General features: G+C 42.2%; 1 protein-coding gene across 8 annotated transcripts in view; it reads right to left on the reverse strand.

Annotated features, from left to right (window-relative positions):
- DPYD (dihydropyrimidine dehydrogenase) overlaps positions 1–18,143 on the reverse strand; it is a 761,638-nt gene that overhangs the window by 515,040 nt on the left and 228,455 nt on the right. For all 8 annotated transcript variants that reach the window (XM_084851877.1, XM_084851875.1, XM_084851880.1 and 5 more), the window contains 3 exons: positions 10,591–10,787; positions 2,602–2,683; positions 137–224 (listed from right to left, as the gene is read on the reverse strand). In XM_084851877.1, the coding sequence (XP_084708003.1) occupies positions 137–224; positions 2,602–2,683; positions 10,591–10,787 (367 nt within the window). The remainder of the gene's footprint in view (positions 1–136; positions 225–2,601; positions 2,684–10,590; positions 10,788–18,143) is intronic.

An 18,143-nucleotide genomic window follows, 5' to 3' on the forward strand; every position in this document is an offset into this window, starting at 1 on the left:
CTATATCACTTGCACACTGGAAGTGTTGAAAGGTCTCTTGCCGAGACACAGGAACACGGTCCGTTTATTGCAGCATTAATCATACATACAATACTTCCAGTAAAACCAAGTACAGAAAAGAATGATGAATTCCTACCAATTCCAATAAAGATTGCTTTGTAATCATCTTCCTTCAAGGCACTGAGTGTCAATCCTTCTACTGAAAGGCCTCTGCTGCAAATGATCTGAAAGATAATATTATGAAGCTCATCATAACTTTATCAGTCAGTTTTAAGCTCACATTATTCGGAGGCTTTGTGCTGGTCATTCAATCAATCATTTAAGAACATAAAAACTCCACTTCAGGCCAAAAGAGCCTTTAAAAAATTATCTTGACCCTAGACTCAAATCTGGGCAAGAAGGACCAGTAAAAATATTGGGCAAATCACTTCAAGAACTTCAATGGCTATCAGCCCATTTTCAAATGCAATCCAAACTCCTGGTGCTTACTTTAAAACCTCCTCATAGGTTAGGGCTCACATACCTGGAGGAACACTTGCTCCTGTAACAACTTGCCATATATTGATGTCATCTTCAGAGGCTTCCCTCCAGATGCCCCAACCATCTGAGGCAAGTGGTGACCAGAGGGAGAGCCTTCTCAGTAGTACTGCCCTGTTTGTGAAATTCCCTTCCCCAGGGAAGTTTGTCTGGCACAAATATTACAAACTTTTCAGCACAAGGCAATGAAGTTTTTTAAAAATGCCCAGGCCTTTTAATATATAGGGTTTTTTTTAACATGCTATAACTTAAGACATGTTTGCATTTTATCTTGTTTTTGTAAAACTTTCTGGAAGCATTGCTGAAAAGTGATTACAACACTGACTTAGGCTTTGGGATTGAAAAGAAGGCACACCTGCGACAAAAAGTATTAATTAATTGGTACACAGTTAAGCTGTGGAATACACTACCCTAAGATGTGGTGTTGTCATAGAATCATAGAATAATAGGGTTGGAAGGGGCCTACAAGACCATCAAGTCCAACCGCCTCCTCAGTGCAGGAATCCAAGTCAGAGCATCCCTGACAAGTGGCTGTCCAGCTTCATCTTGAATGCCTCCAGTGTGGGAGAGCCCACTACCTCCCTACGTCTTTAAAAGGGTGATAGACAAATTTATGGAGGACAATGATATAAATGGCGACTAGTCATCATAGCTATCTGCTGCCCCCAGTATCAGGAGGGAGAAGGATATTGTCCTCATGTACTGCTTGTGACTTTTAACTCTTTATCCCAGGGATGAAGATGTAATAAACTAGCAGTGATATCATAACACGTATTTCAGACTGGAACTGCAAGCAAACCTGGACCACCTTCCTAAGGAATGATTGGAGGACAACACCATGGGCAGACTTGCACTGTGCATGTAGAGTTGTCCTTGCTCACATGAAAGCTAAAGCTGTTTCTTGAAGCTCCAAGAACTTAATTCTGGGTTGAGCATGTGTGTAAAACAACTCCCCCCTCCTTTAAGAAGAGTTGTTGTAACTCATAATTACGAAATGATATAATAAAGCACAGTTGCAGTCCTCCTTGAACAGATGCTTTATATTCATTGGGTATAAGGTATAAATCATGCTACTTTATTGTACAATGCTGTGGATTATATATACATTGAAAAACAAGGATTTAATATTCTTTAGGCCTAGTCCTGTAACTTTTTAAAACTCAAGTTATTCTTAGGAAAGAAATTACATACATAAATAACAACTCCAGACAATATTGCATTCCTCATCTGCGAGCCCTGCAGTTACTCTGACTTTACAGAGGAAAGAACTCTTATGCGGTGGAAATGCATAGAACCAAAAGAGATACTTCCTCCATGTTTCTTAAGGGCCAAGATAACACACCAGGAAAACTGATATGCATTGGATGTACTGCATCTTTCACTAATCAGTCTTAAATTGCATCAAGACATACTTCATTGTTTAATCATTTTATTAACCTGGAATGAACTCAGTGCATATTATGGCAGGTTATTCTGATTATTAAAAATCTAACATAAAAAAGCAACAACAGATTACAAACACACAAAGCTGCTGCTTTTCAAAGAAGTTTAATAACCACTGCAGTTTTAATGATCCACTTAGTTAATGTGCAAAATAAGTGAAAATCCTCCCACGTGAGCTTATATTTTAGAAGAAACCCAAGGTAGGGAAAAGTGTCATGGATTAATGGTTGTTTAGTTTTTTTAAACAACCTAATATTTAACTTGCATAAAAGGAGGCGGCGGGGTAGGGGGACAGCAACAACACAACATGATTAAAGAAATAAAATCCTTCCAATAGCTACATTGAACCCCTAAAGCAATTTAGGTATTTGTTTCTTACAGACAATTAATCACATGCAGGCAAGCCAGATGAGAACTATTGATTGCCCTTTTCCAAACTAGTGGCATTCAGACAGCAGACAGACAAATGCCCTGAGCAAGAGAAAGCATCTTCCTCCCTCAGCCTGGTGTAGCTTTTAATTGTTCTTTACTAATGTGCATGACATTTTGCTGTTAATCTTTGGCAGAGCTCTGGCTTCTTTTACTGTGAGCTATACCAAGGCAGTTTATATTTTTCATTACCTTCACTCCGAGGTCTTTCATAAGCTCAGTTTCGAAATGTACTACATCATATGGCAGCCGGAACTGGGGGATTTCAGATGTACTAGAGAGAACAAATAAAATAAAACTGATGAAACATTTCCCAGCTGTTTTACAAAAGAGTGGGCATCCTGGAATAATAAATATTTTTTTAAAAAAACCCAGAAATGACAGGGCAAACATAATTTAAAGTCTCTAAACAGAAAGTACTAAGCACATCTTTAAAACATGGAGGGTCTCTTGACTAATCTTTAAGACATAGCCATACACCTAGGGATCATCGAGGATCTCTTCTGGTGATCCACACCAAAAAATAAGATCCATAATCTGATCCACACATTTGCTAGATGACTGTGTCAATCAGAATCACAGATCTGAATTTCACACTTCTTCGAATTTTCGGATACAGTTTTCAGCTCAAAGAAAATACCAACATGCATATAAAAATTATATTTTAGGATAAAATACATTTAGAAATATGTACTTTGATATACATACATTTGAAAATACAATTTTGTGAGAAAATATGTTGAAAATATGTATTTAAATACCTACTGAATACATTTTCAGTGTGGATTAAAAAATATATAGCAGATTAATGCAGAAACCAGATCAGACAAACGTATGAATGAACACATGTGAAATTGACCCTGACTAAAAATAGAATGATCGGGCCATCCATACACACAGCAGATATCCTAGCTCTTATGATGTAAACGTGAAGAAAATATTAAAAGCTATCGAAAAAGATGTTTTAAAAATTCAAGACATTCTAAAAAAAAAATACAATAAAAATGTAATGCTTCTCAACAAACTGAGATTATATCCATCTTTAACCTCAAACTGCATTTTTAAAGTGAAGATACTTAGTTGAGTAAGGATGACGTAACTATTTATTTGATTTGTACCACATCTTTCTACCAAAAATAGCATTCAAGGTGGCATACAGGCAAACTTAACATTGATTAAAATAATACACTAAAATACAATAAAAAGATAACCATTGCAGGGGGAAACCCCCCCAGAACCCAACCCAACAGACCCACTTACAGGTCAAAGGCCTACTTGAATAAAGCGGTCTTTGCCTGCTGGCAGAAGGACATGAACCTAGCCTCTCTCAGCAGGAAGTTCTACAGCCTGGGAGTAGCCACTGAAAAGGCCCTTAGGTTGCACCAATACCTTTGAAGGTGGTGGTCTGAAAGAAGGGCCTCTCCAGAAGATCTTAAGAACTGGGCAGGTTCATGTGGGAGAAGGCAGTCTTTCGGGTATCCTAGTCTCAAGCTGTATAGGGCTTTATAGGTCATAGCAAGCACTTTGAATTCTGCCGGTAAAACAGATGGGTATCCAGTGTAGGGATGTACAAAAGTCACTTACCTTTTCGCGGATTGTGTTCGTGGGAGGGGGGAGGTGCTCAGTCCCTCCTCCTGGAATCCTCGATGGGGGAGGAGGCGATCCGGTCCTCTCCCCCGGAATCCTCAACGGCCAGCTCTGCTCCGCAGCGGCTCCACGGAGCAGCTGGCCAGGCCAGGGCTGTCCGCAGCCGGATTTCCAGCCGTGGACTGGCTGGTGCGGATGCAAATGGCAGCCGCCATTTGCATCCAGCCAGGGAGCCGTGATAGGCTATGTAAGTCTTTACATAGCCTATCACGTCTGGGTAAAAAACAAACAAACAACGGCATATGCAAATGGCAGCGGCTATGGCGGCCGCCATTTGCGTTCCTTATTTTTCCGCCGTTTTAGTCTATGTAAATATTTACGTAGACTATTAGGGTGAAAAAAAAGGGGAACGTAAATAGCGCAGTGGATGCTATTTGCGTTCCTTTTTTATTCGCCATTTTAGCCTATGTAAATATTGTCAAGGGCTCCTTGGAGGCCTCTCTCAGTCTAATCCAGTAGCCAAGTCCAGACACAGACAAAGGGATTCCTTTCAAAGCTTTATTCTTCTTTTACAACTTAACAACTCTAGAGGTAGCAACTAGATCTGAGCAGCAGAGTACCTATGCCCTAAGTTGGAACAGTTGGTCCCCGTTTGAAAGGGAATTACTGGCAGACCCCTGAACATAAGGACTAGGGAGAGTCCCTCCCCTTTTCCCTTGGATCCTCTGGGCGCAGCCGTTGTTTGCGCGCCAACCGGGCACTACGCCTCCTTTCTGCGCCCTCCATTTGGTGCTGCTCTCTGTGTCGGCGTCGTGCGTCCACCAAGTCTACTTCCCGCACTCGGTCACTCCCTGGACTGCGATCTAATCTAGGAATGCTGGTGGGAGGAATCTCCGTCAGCTGTGGGCCCTGGGAAAGAGGAGCGCGCTCCTCTCCCAGGAGCGACTGCTCTTCCTCAGAATCAGAACTACTCTGGGATTCTATGGGCTCAGTGTCCACCCTGACAAATATTTACGTAGGCTAAAACGGTGAATAAAAAAGGAACGCAAATAGCGCCCACTGCGCTATTTGCGTTCCCCTTTTTTTTCATCGTAATAGTCTATGTAAATATTTACATAGACTAAAACGGCGAAAAATAAGGAACGCAAATGGTGGCCGCCGTAGCCACCGCCATTTGCGTACACTGTTTTTGTTTTTGTTTTTACCCAGACGTGATAGGCTACAAAAAGACTTACATAACCTATCACGGCAAAGACCAGAATGCCAATGGCGGCCACGGCAGCCGGTCGAAAGACCAGCTGCCGCCAAAGCCACCATTGGAGCTGCTGCTGTCCGGAACATCCGCCCCAGGTAAGTCTCATCCCGGGGGGAGTCCCCGGGGGGGGGCAGGCCGTTCCACCACGGATTTTGGGGGGCCCAATGCCAGTGCATTCAGCCTCACTGAAATCCATGGCCATCCCTAATCCAGTGAAGCTGCTGCAACAGGGGAGCCGCCTGCTCGCTGTAACCAGCCCCAGTGAACAGTCTGGCTGCATCATTCTGGACCAGCTGAGGTTTCTGAACAATTTTTGAAGATAGCCCCACATGGAGCACATTACAGTAGTCCAAACTTAAAAATAATTGCAACAGAATTTTTTTTAGAGAATAATCAGCCTGGCATTAGAAACAGCTTAATAAAAGTTGCACTGTCCCATTTGATGTGAAAGTCCCCCCACCCCAATCTTTGCATCCCCAGTTGTTGTTGTTCTTCAGTTGTTAAGTCGTGTCCGACTGTTCGTGACCCCATGGACCATAGTACACCAGGCCTTCCTGTCCTCCGCTCTCTCCCGGAGTGTGCTCAAGTTCATATTCATTGCATCAGTAATGCTATCCAGCCATCTCATCCTCTGCCATCCCCTTCTCCTTTTGCCTTCAATCTTTCCCAGCATTAGGGTCTTTTCCAGGGAGTTTTCTCTTCGCGTTAGGTGGCCAAAATATTTGAGCTTCAGCTTCAGTATCTGTCCTTCCAATGAGCACTCAGGGTTGATTTCCTTTAGGATGGACTGATTTGACCTCCTTGCAGTCCAGGGGACTCGTAACAGTCTTCTCCAGCACCACAGTTAGAAAGCTTCAATTATTCAGCACTCAGCCTTCCTTATAGTCCCGCTCTCACAGCCATACGTTACTACTGGGAAAACCATAGCTTTGATTAGACGGACCTTTGTCGGCAAGGTGATGTCTCTGCTTCTTACTATGCTGTCTAGGTTTGCCATAGCTTTCCTCCCAAGGAGCAAGCACCTTTTAATTTCATGGCTACAGTCACCATCTGCAGTGATCCTGGAGCCCAAGAAAATAAAATCTGTCACTGCTTCCATTTCTTCCCCTTCGATATGCCAGGAAGTGATGGGGCCAGATGCCATGATCTGAGTTTTTTTTAATGTTGAGTTGGCCGGCCTTATTACAAGGTGGATGGGCAACCACTCCAGGCACTGTAGGCCTCCCTCGTATGGGGTCTTTAAAGGCCACCTGTGGTGAGGGCTCCTCCCAGGGGAAGGGCCATGCTCCACCCAAACAGGAAGCGATGCACTTCCATTTCCTGTTGGATCAGAGCACAGCCATTCCCATTCCCACAGTCTGCGAAGAGGCTTCTCCAACAAGCACAGAAAGCAATGAAAATAGTCTCTTCACTGGGGTCAGAAAGGGTTGTGGCAAATGTTGTATTGAAGCTTGGTGACTTTCACATTCTGATGAGTATCTTGAACTGTATAGGTCACATAATGTGGATTTGGACTGCATGAAGTAATGGAATGTATTTATGTGGAAAATACTGTTCCACACTCTTTAACAGGAAAAGCACTTTCACATTCTATCAGAACCAATAATATAATTGACTCAGCCCTTCATGCTTTAGTAATGCCTAACATGTTCAAATTTAAAGACTTCTCAGCTAGTGGCCAGTGCTTGTCACCAAAAGATGCAGCATCTGAACAGTCACCGGAAGATGTTTCAGGCTTGAAGACTGCCTATGACAGAGTAATGTTGGGCAAAATGGATATTTGTGATGCTTGCTTATCTCCTAATGTCAAGAAGGTTGTGCAATTACTTCAAGTGAGAAAGCATCATTTGGCTGATGTATGTACAGCAGCTTTGTGCAGTATATGGAGAGCATAGCACTGATGCAGGAATGTATTAGAGCAAAAAGGATGGATCAGTGGAAGTTACACCTTCAGACCTTATGTGAGATGCTGCCTTTTTTTTTTTTTTAACAGCAGCTGGCCACAATTACAGCAATTCAGTATACCTTTCTCTCCAAAATGTAAAAACAAAAACAAAAAGAGAAATCACCAATCCATCAGTTTTCTCAAAAAACTCATCAGTTTTTTTTCCATTCTCAATGGAATGCATGCTGTTAGAAGTTCTGACAGATTTGGAGCAGGTCTGTCACCAGAATTGGTCATTGAACAGGAACTTATGCAACGCCTGAAGACTACTGGTGAACCAACAAAAGGCAGTTGAATGGCTGAAGTTCAATGTTCTGTTTGGATATTATCTCATCCAGCTTGTTTGGAGGTCCATTTACTAATGGAAAAGCTGGCTGATATGTGACAAGTGACCAACATAAGGAAAGCAGAGGCTCCAGACTGTAAGGAAGTTCAAATAGTACCTGAATATGTAACATAATTGTCACCCTTGAAGGTGGTTATCAGCTACAAAGTATAGCCACAGGAATGATTGTATCAACAAACATCAGTGCTGACATAGCTAAGGAAACCAGCCAGAAGTTAAATTCAAAAAATTTAACAGAAGGCCAAAATTGTACAGCTATTTCCAAAGCAAACACTTAGAGGGGTGATCAGACAACTGGGCCCAACACGTTTATTCCAGAGATTCCTCCTCATTGCTAAATCCAGTGACATTTCTGAGGAAGGATATGAATGGTGCTTGCACCAGCATCCTTGTCTGACAGCAGCTTCCTTTTCTGAAAACCAAATAAACCTGAACTTCTTCATGCTGTTCGAATGATATATCAGACACACGTTACTAAATATGTCAGCAGGCAAGTGGAGCGATGTTTGTGCTGGATGGTGGGGCTCACTCTTCTACATAGGATCCAATGGACTGTGAATGAATCACAGAGCAGTATCCAATGAGACCACTGCACTTATACAACTGAGGCTGCACTCGTGTAAGCAGTCTCTAGTGCAATGCTAATAGCATAAGCTGGTGCAACCAGTTTTTCTGGGGAAACCCATCATGCCAGCTTACGCTATCCGTGTTGCACAAGAGGTTGCTTATGCTAGTATGCCGCCAACTGTGTAGGTGCAGTGGTCTCATTAGATACTGCCTATATTCAGCCACGATGGAATGGTATTCTGACTATGTACACAAAGATGGCAGATACCAGCAGATCTATAAGAGCTGGCTGAGAAATAATCTTCACTAACAAAATGAAACTGAAGATCAACAAACAAGAATCCCTTCCATGCAAATCAGACGACGATTCATCAGTGCACTTACAATGCATCTGAAGGGCAAAGGCTTGGAACATTCAAAGAGTTCAACAACTTGGTGAAGAAATACCCAAACTATTGCCATTTGCACATGCCATCCTTAGTTGAGGCACAAGTTCCAGGGTTTATGGACTTGGGAATGGACTTGGTAAATGCATACTGATGGTAAGTAGTGAACTTCAAAGACGAGCCTTGCTATGTCTTCACCAAGATATTTCTCAGGTTACCGTTGCTAAAGCTGGTGAAAGAGGGCTACGAATCCTGTATGGGTGAATATTGTTCTTCGCCATTTGTTTGGCTTGGACAAGTGCCTCCAGTGTCTGTTGCTATGAAATACTACAGCTTGAGGGTGTATTACGAGATACAGGTATGGACTAGGAAGGACAGTTCAAGCATGAATGTTAATGAGTGGGGATGGAAGGAACTTGATGGAATGTTGCACCCAATCATGACAGATCTCCTACTATCTCCTGAAAATAGTCAAGAGGAGCTGCAAAGGCAGCTGTGACATAATGAAATCCAGCTGCAGAAAAAAAATGGATGTAAGTGTACAATTGTATGCAAAGTGTGTAAAGCCAGAGACTGTTTCTATTCAAACAACAGAACTATGATGGAACTTGACGATTATGACAGTGACTGTTTACATCAACAGGTGTAAATGGTGATAGAGCAAAGGAATTTTACAAGATTAGCTTTAGAAGTATTTTTTTCATGATTGTTGTGCTGATAATATAGAGACATTAAATGTTTCAACGTTTCAATATTTGAAACCCTAATGTATCAAAAAAGGGGGGACTCCTTTGACCCCATAGAAGTGGAAATACTGCAGTGTCAAGTTGCTGTTACTTTTCAGCCATTTCCAATAATAACTGGGATAGGTGGGAGGAGGGAACCGTTATACTCCAAACTTGACAGTACAACTTTCAATATATTGTTTCTTATCCTAGTCTGTTCTCTCAAAAAATTAATTCTGTTGCAATGATTTTTTAGTTCAACCTTATTTTTACTGGCCTAATTCTAAAATGACTACATATGATTGCATGTGTTAGGACAAAAGGATAGCCCGCAATCATTTGTACCATAGAATAGTACTTCTAGAATATAAAGGGCCCAATAATGCCATATTAAAAAGGACAGGGAACCTGGAGCCTAAAATGAGGACAGATACCATTTTCTGTCTAGCCTTTTTCAGCTCATTTGTTAAGACATACTTGGCATGTCAGCCACAAATAATCTGGGATAACGATGGCAAATATCTCTTCTTCCATCCCTTTACCTGATTTCCTACTTCCGTGTGTGTGTGTGTGTGTGTGTGTGTGTGTTTGTGTACACGTACATCTACATAGATATAGATATATCCCTCTTCCTCGTTTTTTTTAAAAAAGAATTCTTTTTTTGCTTACATACATTATTGAATTACCAAACCACACCCTTGGTTTGGTAATTCTCCCTCCTTCTGCCATCCTCACTCTTACTCTTAAAGCACATAGTAGAGAAAATGTTTTGTAGCCTCCTTAAACCTGCTACCGTGAGCAGGTGACACCAAAATCACTGGAAAACAGGTAAGAATATCAGGGTGCCCACTTTACAGCTGCCCAATATTATATGCCTCTTCCTAATAATTTATCTGCCACTTTTATGCATGTATGCTTTATGTTTATGTCATGTTTATGTTAATATTTTGAACTTTGTAAACCACCTAGAAATCTACAGTTGTACAGAGGTAGAGAAATATGTAAAAAAAAAAGTAACATCAATCAATCATTTGATTTATTTAAAAATAAATGGCCTAATTCTGTCTTCAATGACACCATTAAAGGGCTAAAAATTAGAAGGGAAAGACCAAACACTGTAGGTGTTTTCATCCAATATCCATCTTACTTGGCCACTGTTCTTGAACTTACGTACATCTAAAACAGGTGAAAGAGAGTATATTTTATAAAATAAAACATTCAGTAGTTTGAGGGTGTTGTTTTAATTATTAGAGAGAGAGAGAATAATTTGCAAAACTCTACATCTTTCCCCACATTTCTGACTGCTGCATAATGATAAGAACATGCTGTTCAAAATACTTTATTTCAAATTTTAGGTATGCAGTATTTACCTTAAGCCACCCACATAGCCTTCCTTTTCAAAAATGGTGATATCTGAGTAGCCCAATCGAGCCAAAAAGGTTGCACAGCTTATACTTGCAGGTCCTGCTCCAATAAGAGCAATCTTGGCACGGTACGCTTCAGGCATCTCTTCCAGTGGTGGCAAAGCTGGATTTCGAATCTGTGGAATATTCATTGCTCTGAATACCTGAAAAACAATATATTTAAGAGGTTAATAAGAACAGAAGGCAATTCCTGTCTCTGCAATACATAACAATTAAGTGGGTTTTTTTAAAGATGTCCATCAATAGAGTGCATCATCATGTATTGAGGTCGAATCATAGAATAGTAGGGTTGGAAGGGGCCTACAAGGCCATCGAGTCCAACCCCCTGCTCAATGCAGGAATCCAAGTCACAGCATCCCCGACAGATGGCTGTCCAGCCTCGTCTTGAACGCCTCCAGTGTGGGAGAGCCCACCACCTCCCTAGGTAATTGGTTCCATTGTCGTATTCCTCCAACAGGCAGGAAGTTTCTCCTGATGTTCAGCTGGAATCTGGCTTCCTGTAACTTTAGCCCATTAGACCGTGTCCTGTACTCTGGGATGATCGAGAAGATATCCTGGCCTTCCTCTCTGTGACAGCCTTTCAAGTACTTGAAGAGCGCTATCATATCTCCCCTCAGTCTTCTCTTCTCTTCTCAAGGCTAAACATGCCTAGTTCTTTCAGTCTCTCTTCATAGGGCTTTGTTTCCAGTTCCCTGGAACATCAAACATCATCTTTGTTGCCCTCCTCTGAACCCTCTCCAGTTTGTCTGCATCCTTCTTAAAGTGTGGTGCCCAGGTAGATGAACACCATCATTTTTCTTCTACTGTAAACCCATCTCAGTCAGTCCACTATGATGAATTCAGGGCCATGTTGAATTCAGCAAGCTTCAAATATCAGGTGGCATAAATGCCTTTAATGAAAACATTTTTTCTAGATGTCTCTTCCTCCAAGTCCAGCTTGCTTAGCTGCAGGGAGGATTTTGCAGTGGAGGGGGGGGGAGGGCAGAGACGAGTAGCCCACATTATTCCAGCAAGATTTGGTTTGTGTCCCCCCACAGGTTTTAGTGTTGCACCTGTGTGTGTGTGTGGGGGGGGCAATTTGGGTTTGTTGAAGGGCAAGGCCCTTATCCTGCAGGCCTTGGCTGACATGTGATTTATTCAGAATCGTTAGCCAGGAGTTGTTATTATATGGTCATGTTTATTGCCTCGGTTGGCATGAAGGGATGGTCTTGATCCTTGAGCCCTTTACAGAGCCTGTAAGGAGGTGAATAGAGAAATAGGGAATTCCTTAGCTAATCAAGATGATGGGATTATAGGGCATCCTGAGATTTTTCATGCGTGGAGGGAGCCCTATAGCAGGATGTGGTCCATTTGTCTGACTTGGGGAACAATTTGTTTTTGTCTGATCTGAGAAGGGATCTGCTGGAAGTAATCCTGCGCAGCTGAGGTGGGGGGAGGAACATGACTAAGCAGAGGCTTGTCATCCTCCCATGGCAAGTATATGCAGGTCAAGGGTTCAGGATCTTACAGAGAGGAGAAAGCAAGCTACTTCCACACTGCATTTTGGTAACTGCCTAAAATGGTGGCCACTCCCTATCTCACCCCTTTACTGAGCATGTGCAGGAATATTCCCACTTGGAATTCTTAAAGAAAAATATACCAGTGGGTTACACAGGCACCTTGGGTGGGTTATAGGGTTGGTGAGCATTTGGAGGCACTGTTTCTGGTGACTGGTAAGGCCTGAGGCTTCCAGCTCAGGGTTTTGCAGCCCCTGTTGGAAGATATGGATTACATTTGAGGCCAACTCCCCTCACCCACTCAGAGTTTTGAGGCTTGAGGGGGGTGACAGGGGAAGGCCTCCTGTCCCAAGAATTAGGCAGTCCTGTAGGGTGGCAATTGTCAGGGTGGACACTGAGCCCATAGAATCCCAGAGTAGTTCTGATGCTGAGGAAGAGCAGTCGCTCCTTCGGGAGAGGAGTGCGCTCCTTTTTTCCCAGGACCAACAGCTGACGGAGTTTCCTCCCACCCACATTCCTAGTTTAGAAAGCAGTCCAGGGAGTGACTCAGCACAGATAGCAGACTGGGGGGGATGCGCGGCGCAGACGCAGAGAACGGCGCCAAATGGTTCGCGCTCAAAGAACGGTTGCGCCCAGAGGATCCAAGGGAAAAGGGGAGGGATTCTCCCTCGTCCTTATATTCAGGGGTCTGCCAGTAATTGCCTTTCAAATGGGGACCAACTGTTCCAACTTAGGGCATAGGGATGCTGCTGCTCAGATCTAGTTACTACCTGTAGAGTTATTAAGTTATAAAAGAAGAATAAAGCTTTGAAAAGAATCCCTTTGTGTCTGGACTTGGCTACTGGATTAGACTGAGAGAGCCCTCCAAGGAGCCCTTGACAGCAATCAAGGACGCGACACTACAGGCATCAAATGTCTCACCCAATATAATATCAAGTATTCATTGGCTTTGAGAAGTTGCCTGCTTAGGTTTCCCTTTGCAGATCTGATCAATTTTAATAAATGTGGCCCATGTTTTATACCAACTACTTTTGTCTCATCTCTTTATTCCCCCCTTTCACCCACAACATTGCCATACTTAGAATGACATATTGTACAATTGTTTGCCATTTTAAAGCTATTCATTCATTCATTCATTCATTCATTCACTCATTACATTTATATCCCATCTTTTTTCCTCCTTAAGGAACCCAAGGCGGCGTACATAATCCTCGTCCTCTCCATTTTATCCTCACAACAACAACCCTGTGAGGTGGGTTGGGCTGAGAGTCTGTGACTGGCCCAAAGTCACCCAGTGAGCTTCCATGGCTGAGTGGAGACTAGAACCCAGGTCTCCCAACTCCTACTCCAACACTCTAGCCACTACACCACACTGGCATTTACAGCTAAAAGTCTTCAGCGAAGTATTAAGGAAGTTTACCCCCAAATGAAATTTAAGCTGGCAAAGAATCTTTAAGTGATGCAGTCAGATGACCACTAATCAGACACAATTGCAAAGAGGCTGGAGACCTTCTTCCCACTTGCCTCCACTATGATCTGTTAAATCATATACCTGAAGATTTGGGGGCATTGATCAAAAGCAAGGACAGAATAGGTCAGGGGGCAAACTACATTACTTAAATTTATAACCTAAAACAGGTTTCCCTGGAGGTGAATCCCACTGATTTCAGTCCAGTACACTTACAATTCCAGCCCAGGTGTATATAATATGGAGTTTCTAGTAGGAACACATAGATATCAAAATAACAGTGTTTTTTTAAAGCTCTGGACCAGTTTTTTGGGCAGATGTGGGACAAACCAATAGTCTGCTCAATTGTAATATTAAATGGAAAAAAGGCTAGCATGACTCGAATGGAGTAACGGTTGAGAAATCATGCAGCGATGCAAGAAATTCTAAAATTAAAGGCTGAGCGCTTAACTTTTAATTTTGCCTTCTGCATATGGATTCAAGTATCAGTTCAAAACAGAGTTTTCTTTAAAGTGTTATAACTTGCTCACTTGGGTTTTTCGAGCATTTTGCTTATCAGTGCTGAGCATCTTTGGTGCTCAATCAATGTTCCAAGTTGCTTCAGTGCTTACTAAGAAATTTGGAGCTCTTTTTCACAAACCTTTCTCTACAATTCATCAGATCATAAATGGGTTTAACTGTGCAGATCCTATAAGGAGGCAGAAATTATCTTCACCTCCTAAATGTAAAAGTGCATAATTACAGAAAGGGACATCTCTTCCTTCTGTTTATAGAAATTATACTGCTGCCACTATCCACTAAGGAACAAGCAAGAGGCCATTCTCAACTCCTGATCTTATCAAAATCCCACACTTCATCCTAGTTGACACTTGCCCGCAACCATTAGAAATATACAGGACCATTAGGGTTACATTTCTGAGAAACAGCACCTCCATGGTGGGGCTGTACATGCAACAGGCATGGTTTTCTTGCTCCCCCCTCCTTTTTTTTGCGCTACCATGATTGCACAAACCATAGTGACCACATATATGCCCCAAAGAACAATGCTATTGTGTGAATGCTGATCAGCCACAAAGCCAGAGGTAGTCCCAAAGGCTCACTGGCAAATGTGCATTGACCCTTAGGTAACTGAGTATTGCTTCTGTGCAAGCTCCACTGAAGTGAATGGTGCTCACTAGAAGGACTACATCCCTTTGCTGGCAGCATTACTGCAACTGGTAAGCACAAGCAAAAGCTCTATCACATAAGAAGAGTCCTGCTTAGGATGGCCAGGTGTCCTCTTTTACAAAGGACAGTCCTTATTTGAAGGGCTGCCAGAAGACTGTTCTGTATTTTGAAGGCATCTTCTGTTTGAAGGGCAGTCCAGTCTAAGTCCGGTTTAAAGATAAAGAACCATCAGAAAGAATTGCTGGGCTTTGAAGCTGCCCATCAACAGCACCTGGACAGCAGACTGAACAAGGCAAATAGATCACCTGGTCACAGTCTACCATACTATGGTGAGATGCGTGTATTTCTATTTCAACTATAGTCATTATTTCTAAATGTGAATTTATACATATAAATTGGCATATGCAAATGTTATGCAAATAGGTGTCCTCTTTTGTCTTCTTTTTTGGCGATTCACAAATGGCCACCCTACTGCTCGAAAAGGCCAAAGGCCTAGCTAGTCTAGCATTGGCCTATCTATAGTTCCTACATTGGCAATCAAACGTTGTCATCATGATGTAAAACAGGATTACTGATTTTGGTTCTGGCAATATCCCTATCTAAGTCTTTTAGATGTGTTCATAAACTCTACACACTCTCACCACCACCCCGCTCCTTGCATGGTCAGCACAAAGACCACCAAGGCACTGTAGCTTCTGTTTGTCCTAGACTTATTAAGGCTGGGAGGATTAGCTTCAACTAGGTTAGCTCCATAGCTCAAAATGTATTGAGGACAGGCATGTCACTGTCAAGTGTCCCTAGGGCCACACAACATCAGTGTGCATGCACTCCACACATTTAGAGCAACACAAGTAGTGTAGACATTTAAAGTTTCCCTCCACTGTGTGCAGAGACCCACATGGAAGGGGCTTCCAATGGAAACCACATGTGTTGAATGACATGTAGGCTGGTGATTTACGGACCATCTATTAAATATGAAAGTGACTTTGCAATGCTTGGGAAAGGGATGTCCCACAAAATTTCAAAGTTCTACAAACTCTGCTTATTTAGTGATACGTAAGTACTGCCGGATTAAAATTACACTTGTGCAAAACATATTGAAACACAACCCAAAATTACAACAATAACATTTGATGTATTCTGTGAGCATCATATTAGTGTTTTCCTTTATTTATTGCCAGCTATGTTCTACAGTGTAGTTAGCTCTTGTATTCATAGATTTGAAGAAATAAGAACAACTCATGATTTTAAGCAGCAATTGGGCACAGTGGAGGAAAGGGAGACAAATGCATTAATATAATTTTGACCTGTGCTATAGGAGGTCTAACGTGAGCTTCTGTTAATAGTTTGATTCTACTCCACATATTATCTGGTTCCAGTTGTTACCTTGGAAACTGCAACACACACTTTACATCATAAATACACAATGCAGATGGAATGGAAGTTTCTAATTTTGATATTTGACTGTGAGTAGCTATGATTTATTTAAATTGTTCTCATTTTTGTGATTTTATAAGAGCACATTTAAAGAAGCACATTCAAAGAAGACTACTGAATTCTACGGAATTGGGAATTATATTTTAAAGAAATGTTGTGGATCTGTAGTTGCTTGTTCCATGGCATGGAAGGAATAGATGTAATTAGCGAGTTTTACCTGCACTTCACAAAGATGAACAGCCACTGCAGAAAAAAAAAAAAAAAAAACCTACAAAGGGACATCTGTCATGTTCATACAGTAGACATTAAACCCATTCCAAGTTCCTGCTATGCCACCATTTTGCATTCATGTCAGTTTATTGGATATTCTGTCCTTATCATGATGCCTTACCATGCAGTGTTTTGTGACCCCTAGGGACTAATCAGTGCCAGAGAGTGGTCCTGACATTCCCTTCCAGTATGAATTCAGCACTTCACACAGAAGAGAGTCCACGTGCAGACACACCAAGCCTCTGCATTAACAGTAGACTGAAGACTGAGGGCCATTCTACAAGTTTCCTGCTCTTTGTGGCCAGCCACAATTTGTGCCACGACTGCAATAAACCACCCATCCTTTGAAAACTCACAACAGCATGAAGAATTTCCACCCAGGGGAATTAACATACTAGCTCCATAGATGGTGTGCTCATGACAGTGAGAAGGGATCTGAACTATGGATGTCAGAGGAATCTGTCTGACCCCCCAGACAGATTCCTCTGACATCCATAGTTCAGATCCCCTCTCACTGTCATGAGCACACCATCTATGGAGCTAGTATGTTAATTCCCCTGGGTGGAAATTCTTCATGCTGTTGCAAGTTTTCAATGGATGGGTGGTTATATATCTTTGGATTAAAATAAAATTTGAACAATAAAGTGAACATTAAATGTCTAAATATGTATATTTGCTGTCAAGCCCAACGCAAGGAAAGGTTAAGTACTGAGATCCCAAGACAATAATAATACTCATTAAAATAAACAGAATAACCCCCTGAAAACCACAGCTGCATACATAACTAACATCAGATAACAGATCTATTATTTCTGGTAGGCTTTGGTGACTGAACAGTGGCAAGGGTATCAGTTCTAAGAAGCTGGGTAGACCTGGCCTATGAGGAACTTACACCAGATCTATCCTCCCTTGTTCCTCAATGTCCAGAGAATATATTTCCACCCCCAGCTGAAACCCTTAATTCTTTCCCTAGCTTCCTTCATCCACTCTAGCCCATAATCACTGTTTTACTGAATTTGGTAAACTGTCTTGTGATTTGATAATAAAATGTGGTATATAAATATTTACAAATGTATAAATAAATAATTGTGCCATGGCTAAAATCAACTTCATAACCTGGCAATGCATTTCCTTACCAAACCCATCACCCATCCCCAACACACAAGGAGACTCGATAACACTGGACTATGCAGCAGGACTGTCATTGTTGTTGCTGTTCAGTCGTTCAGTCGTGTCCGACTCTTCGTGACCCCATGGACCATAGCACGCCAGGCCTTCCTGTCCTGCGCTCTCTCCCGGAGCGTGCTCAAGTTCATACTCATCGCATCGGTGATGCTATCTAGCCATCTCATCCTCTGCCGTCCCCTTCTCCTTTTGCCTTCAGTCTTTCCCAGCATCAGGGTCTTTTCCAGAGAGTTTTCTCTTCGTATTAGGTGGCCAAAATATTTGAGCTTCAGCTTCAGTATCTGTCCTTCCAATGAGCACTCAGGGTTGATTTCCTTTAGGATGGACTGATTTGACCTCCTTGCAGTCCAGGGGACTCATAACAGTCTTCTCCAGCACCACAGTTCGAAAGCATCAATTCTTCGGCGCTCAGCCTTCCTTATAGTCCAGCTTTCACAGCCATACATTACTACTGGGAAAACCATAGCTTTGATTAG

Source organism: Heloderma suspectum, chromosome 4, assembly GCF_057233095.1.
Source record: "Heloderma suspectum isolate Gila_16-S chromosome 4, 16-S_ref, whole genome shotgun sequence".
Classification (NCBI taxonomy): domain Eukaryota; kingdom Metazoa; phylum Chordata; class Lepidosauria; order Squamata; family Helodermatidae; genus Heloderma; species Heloderma suspectum.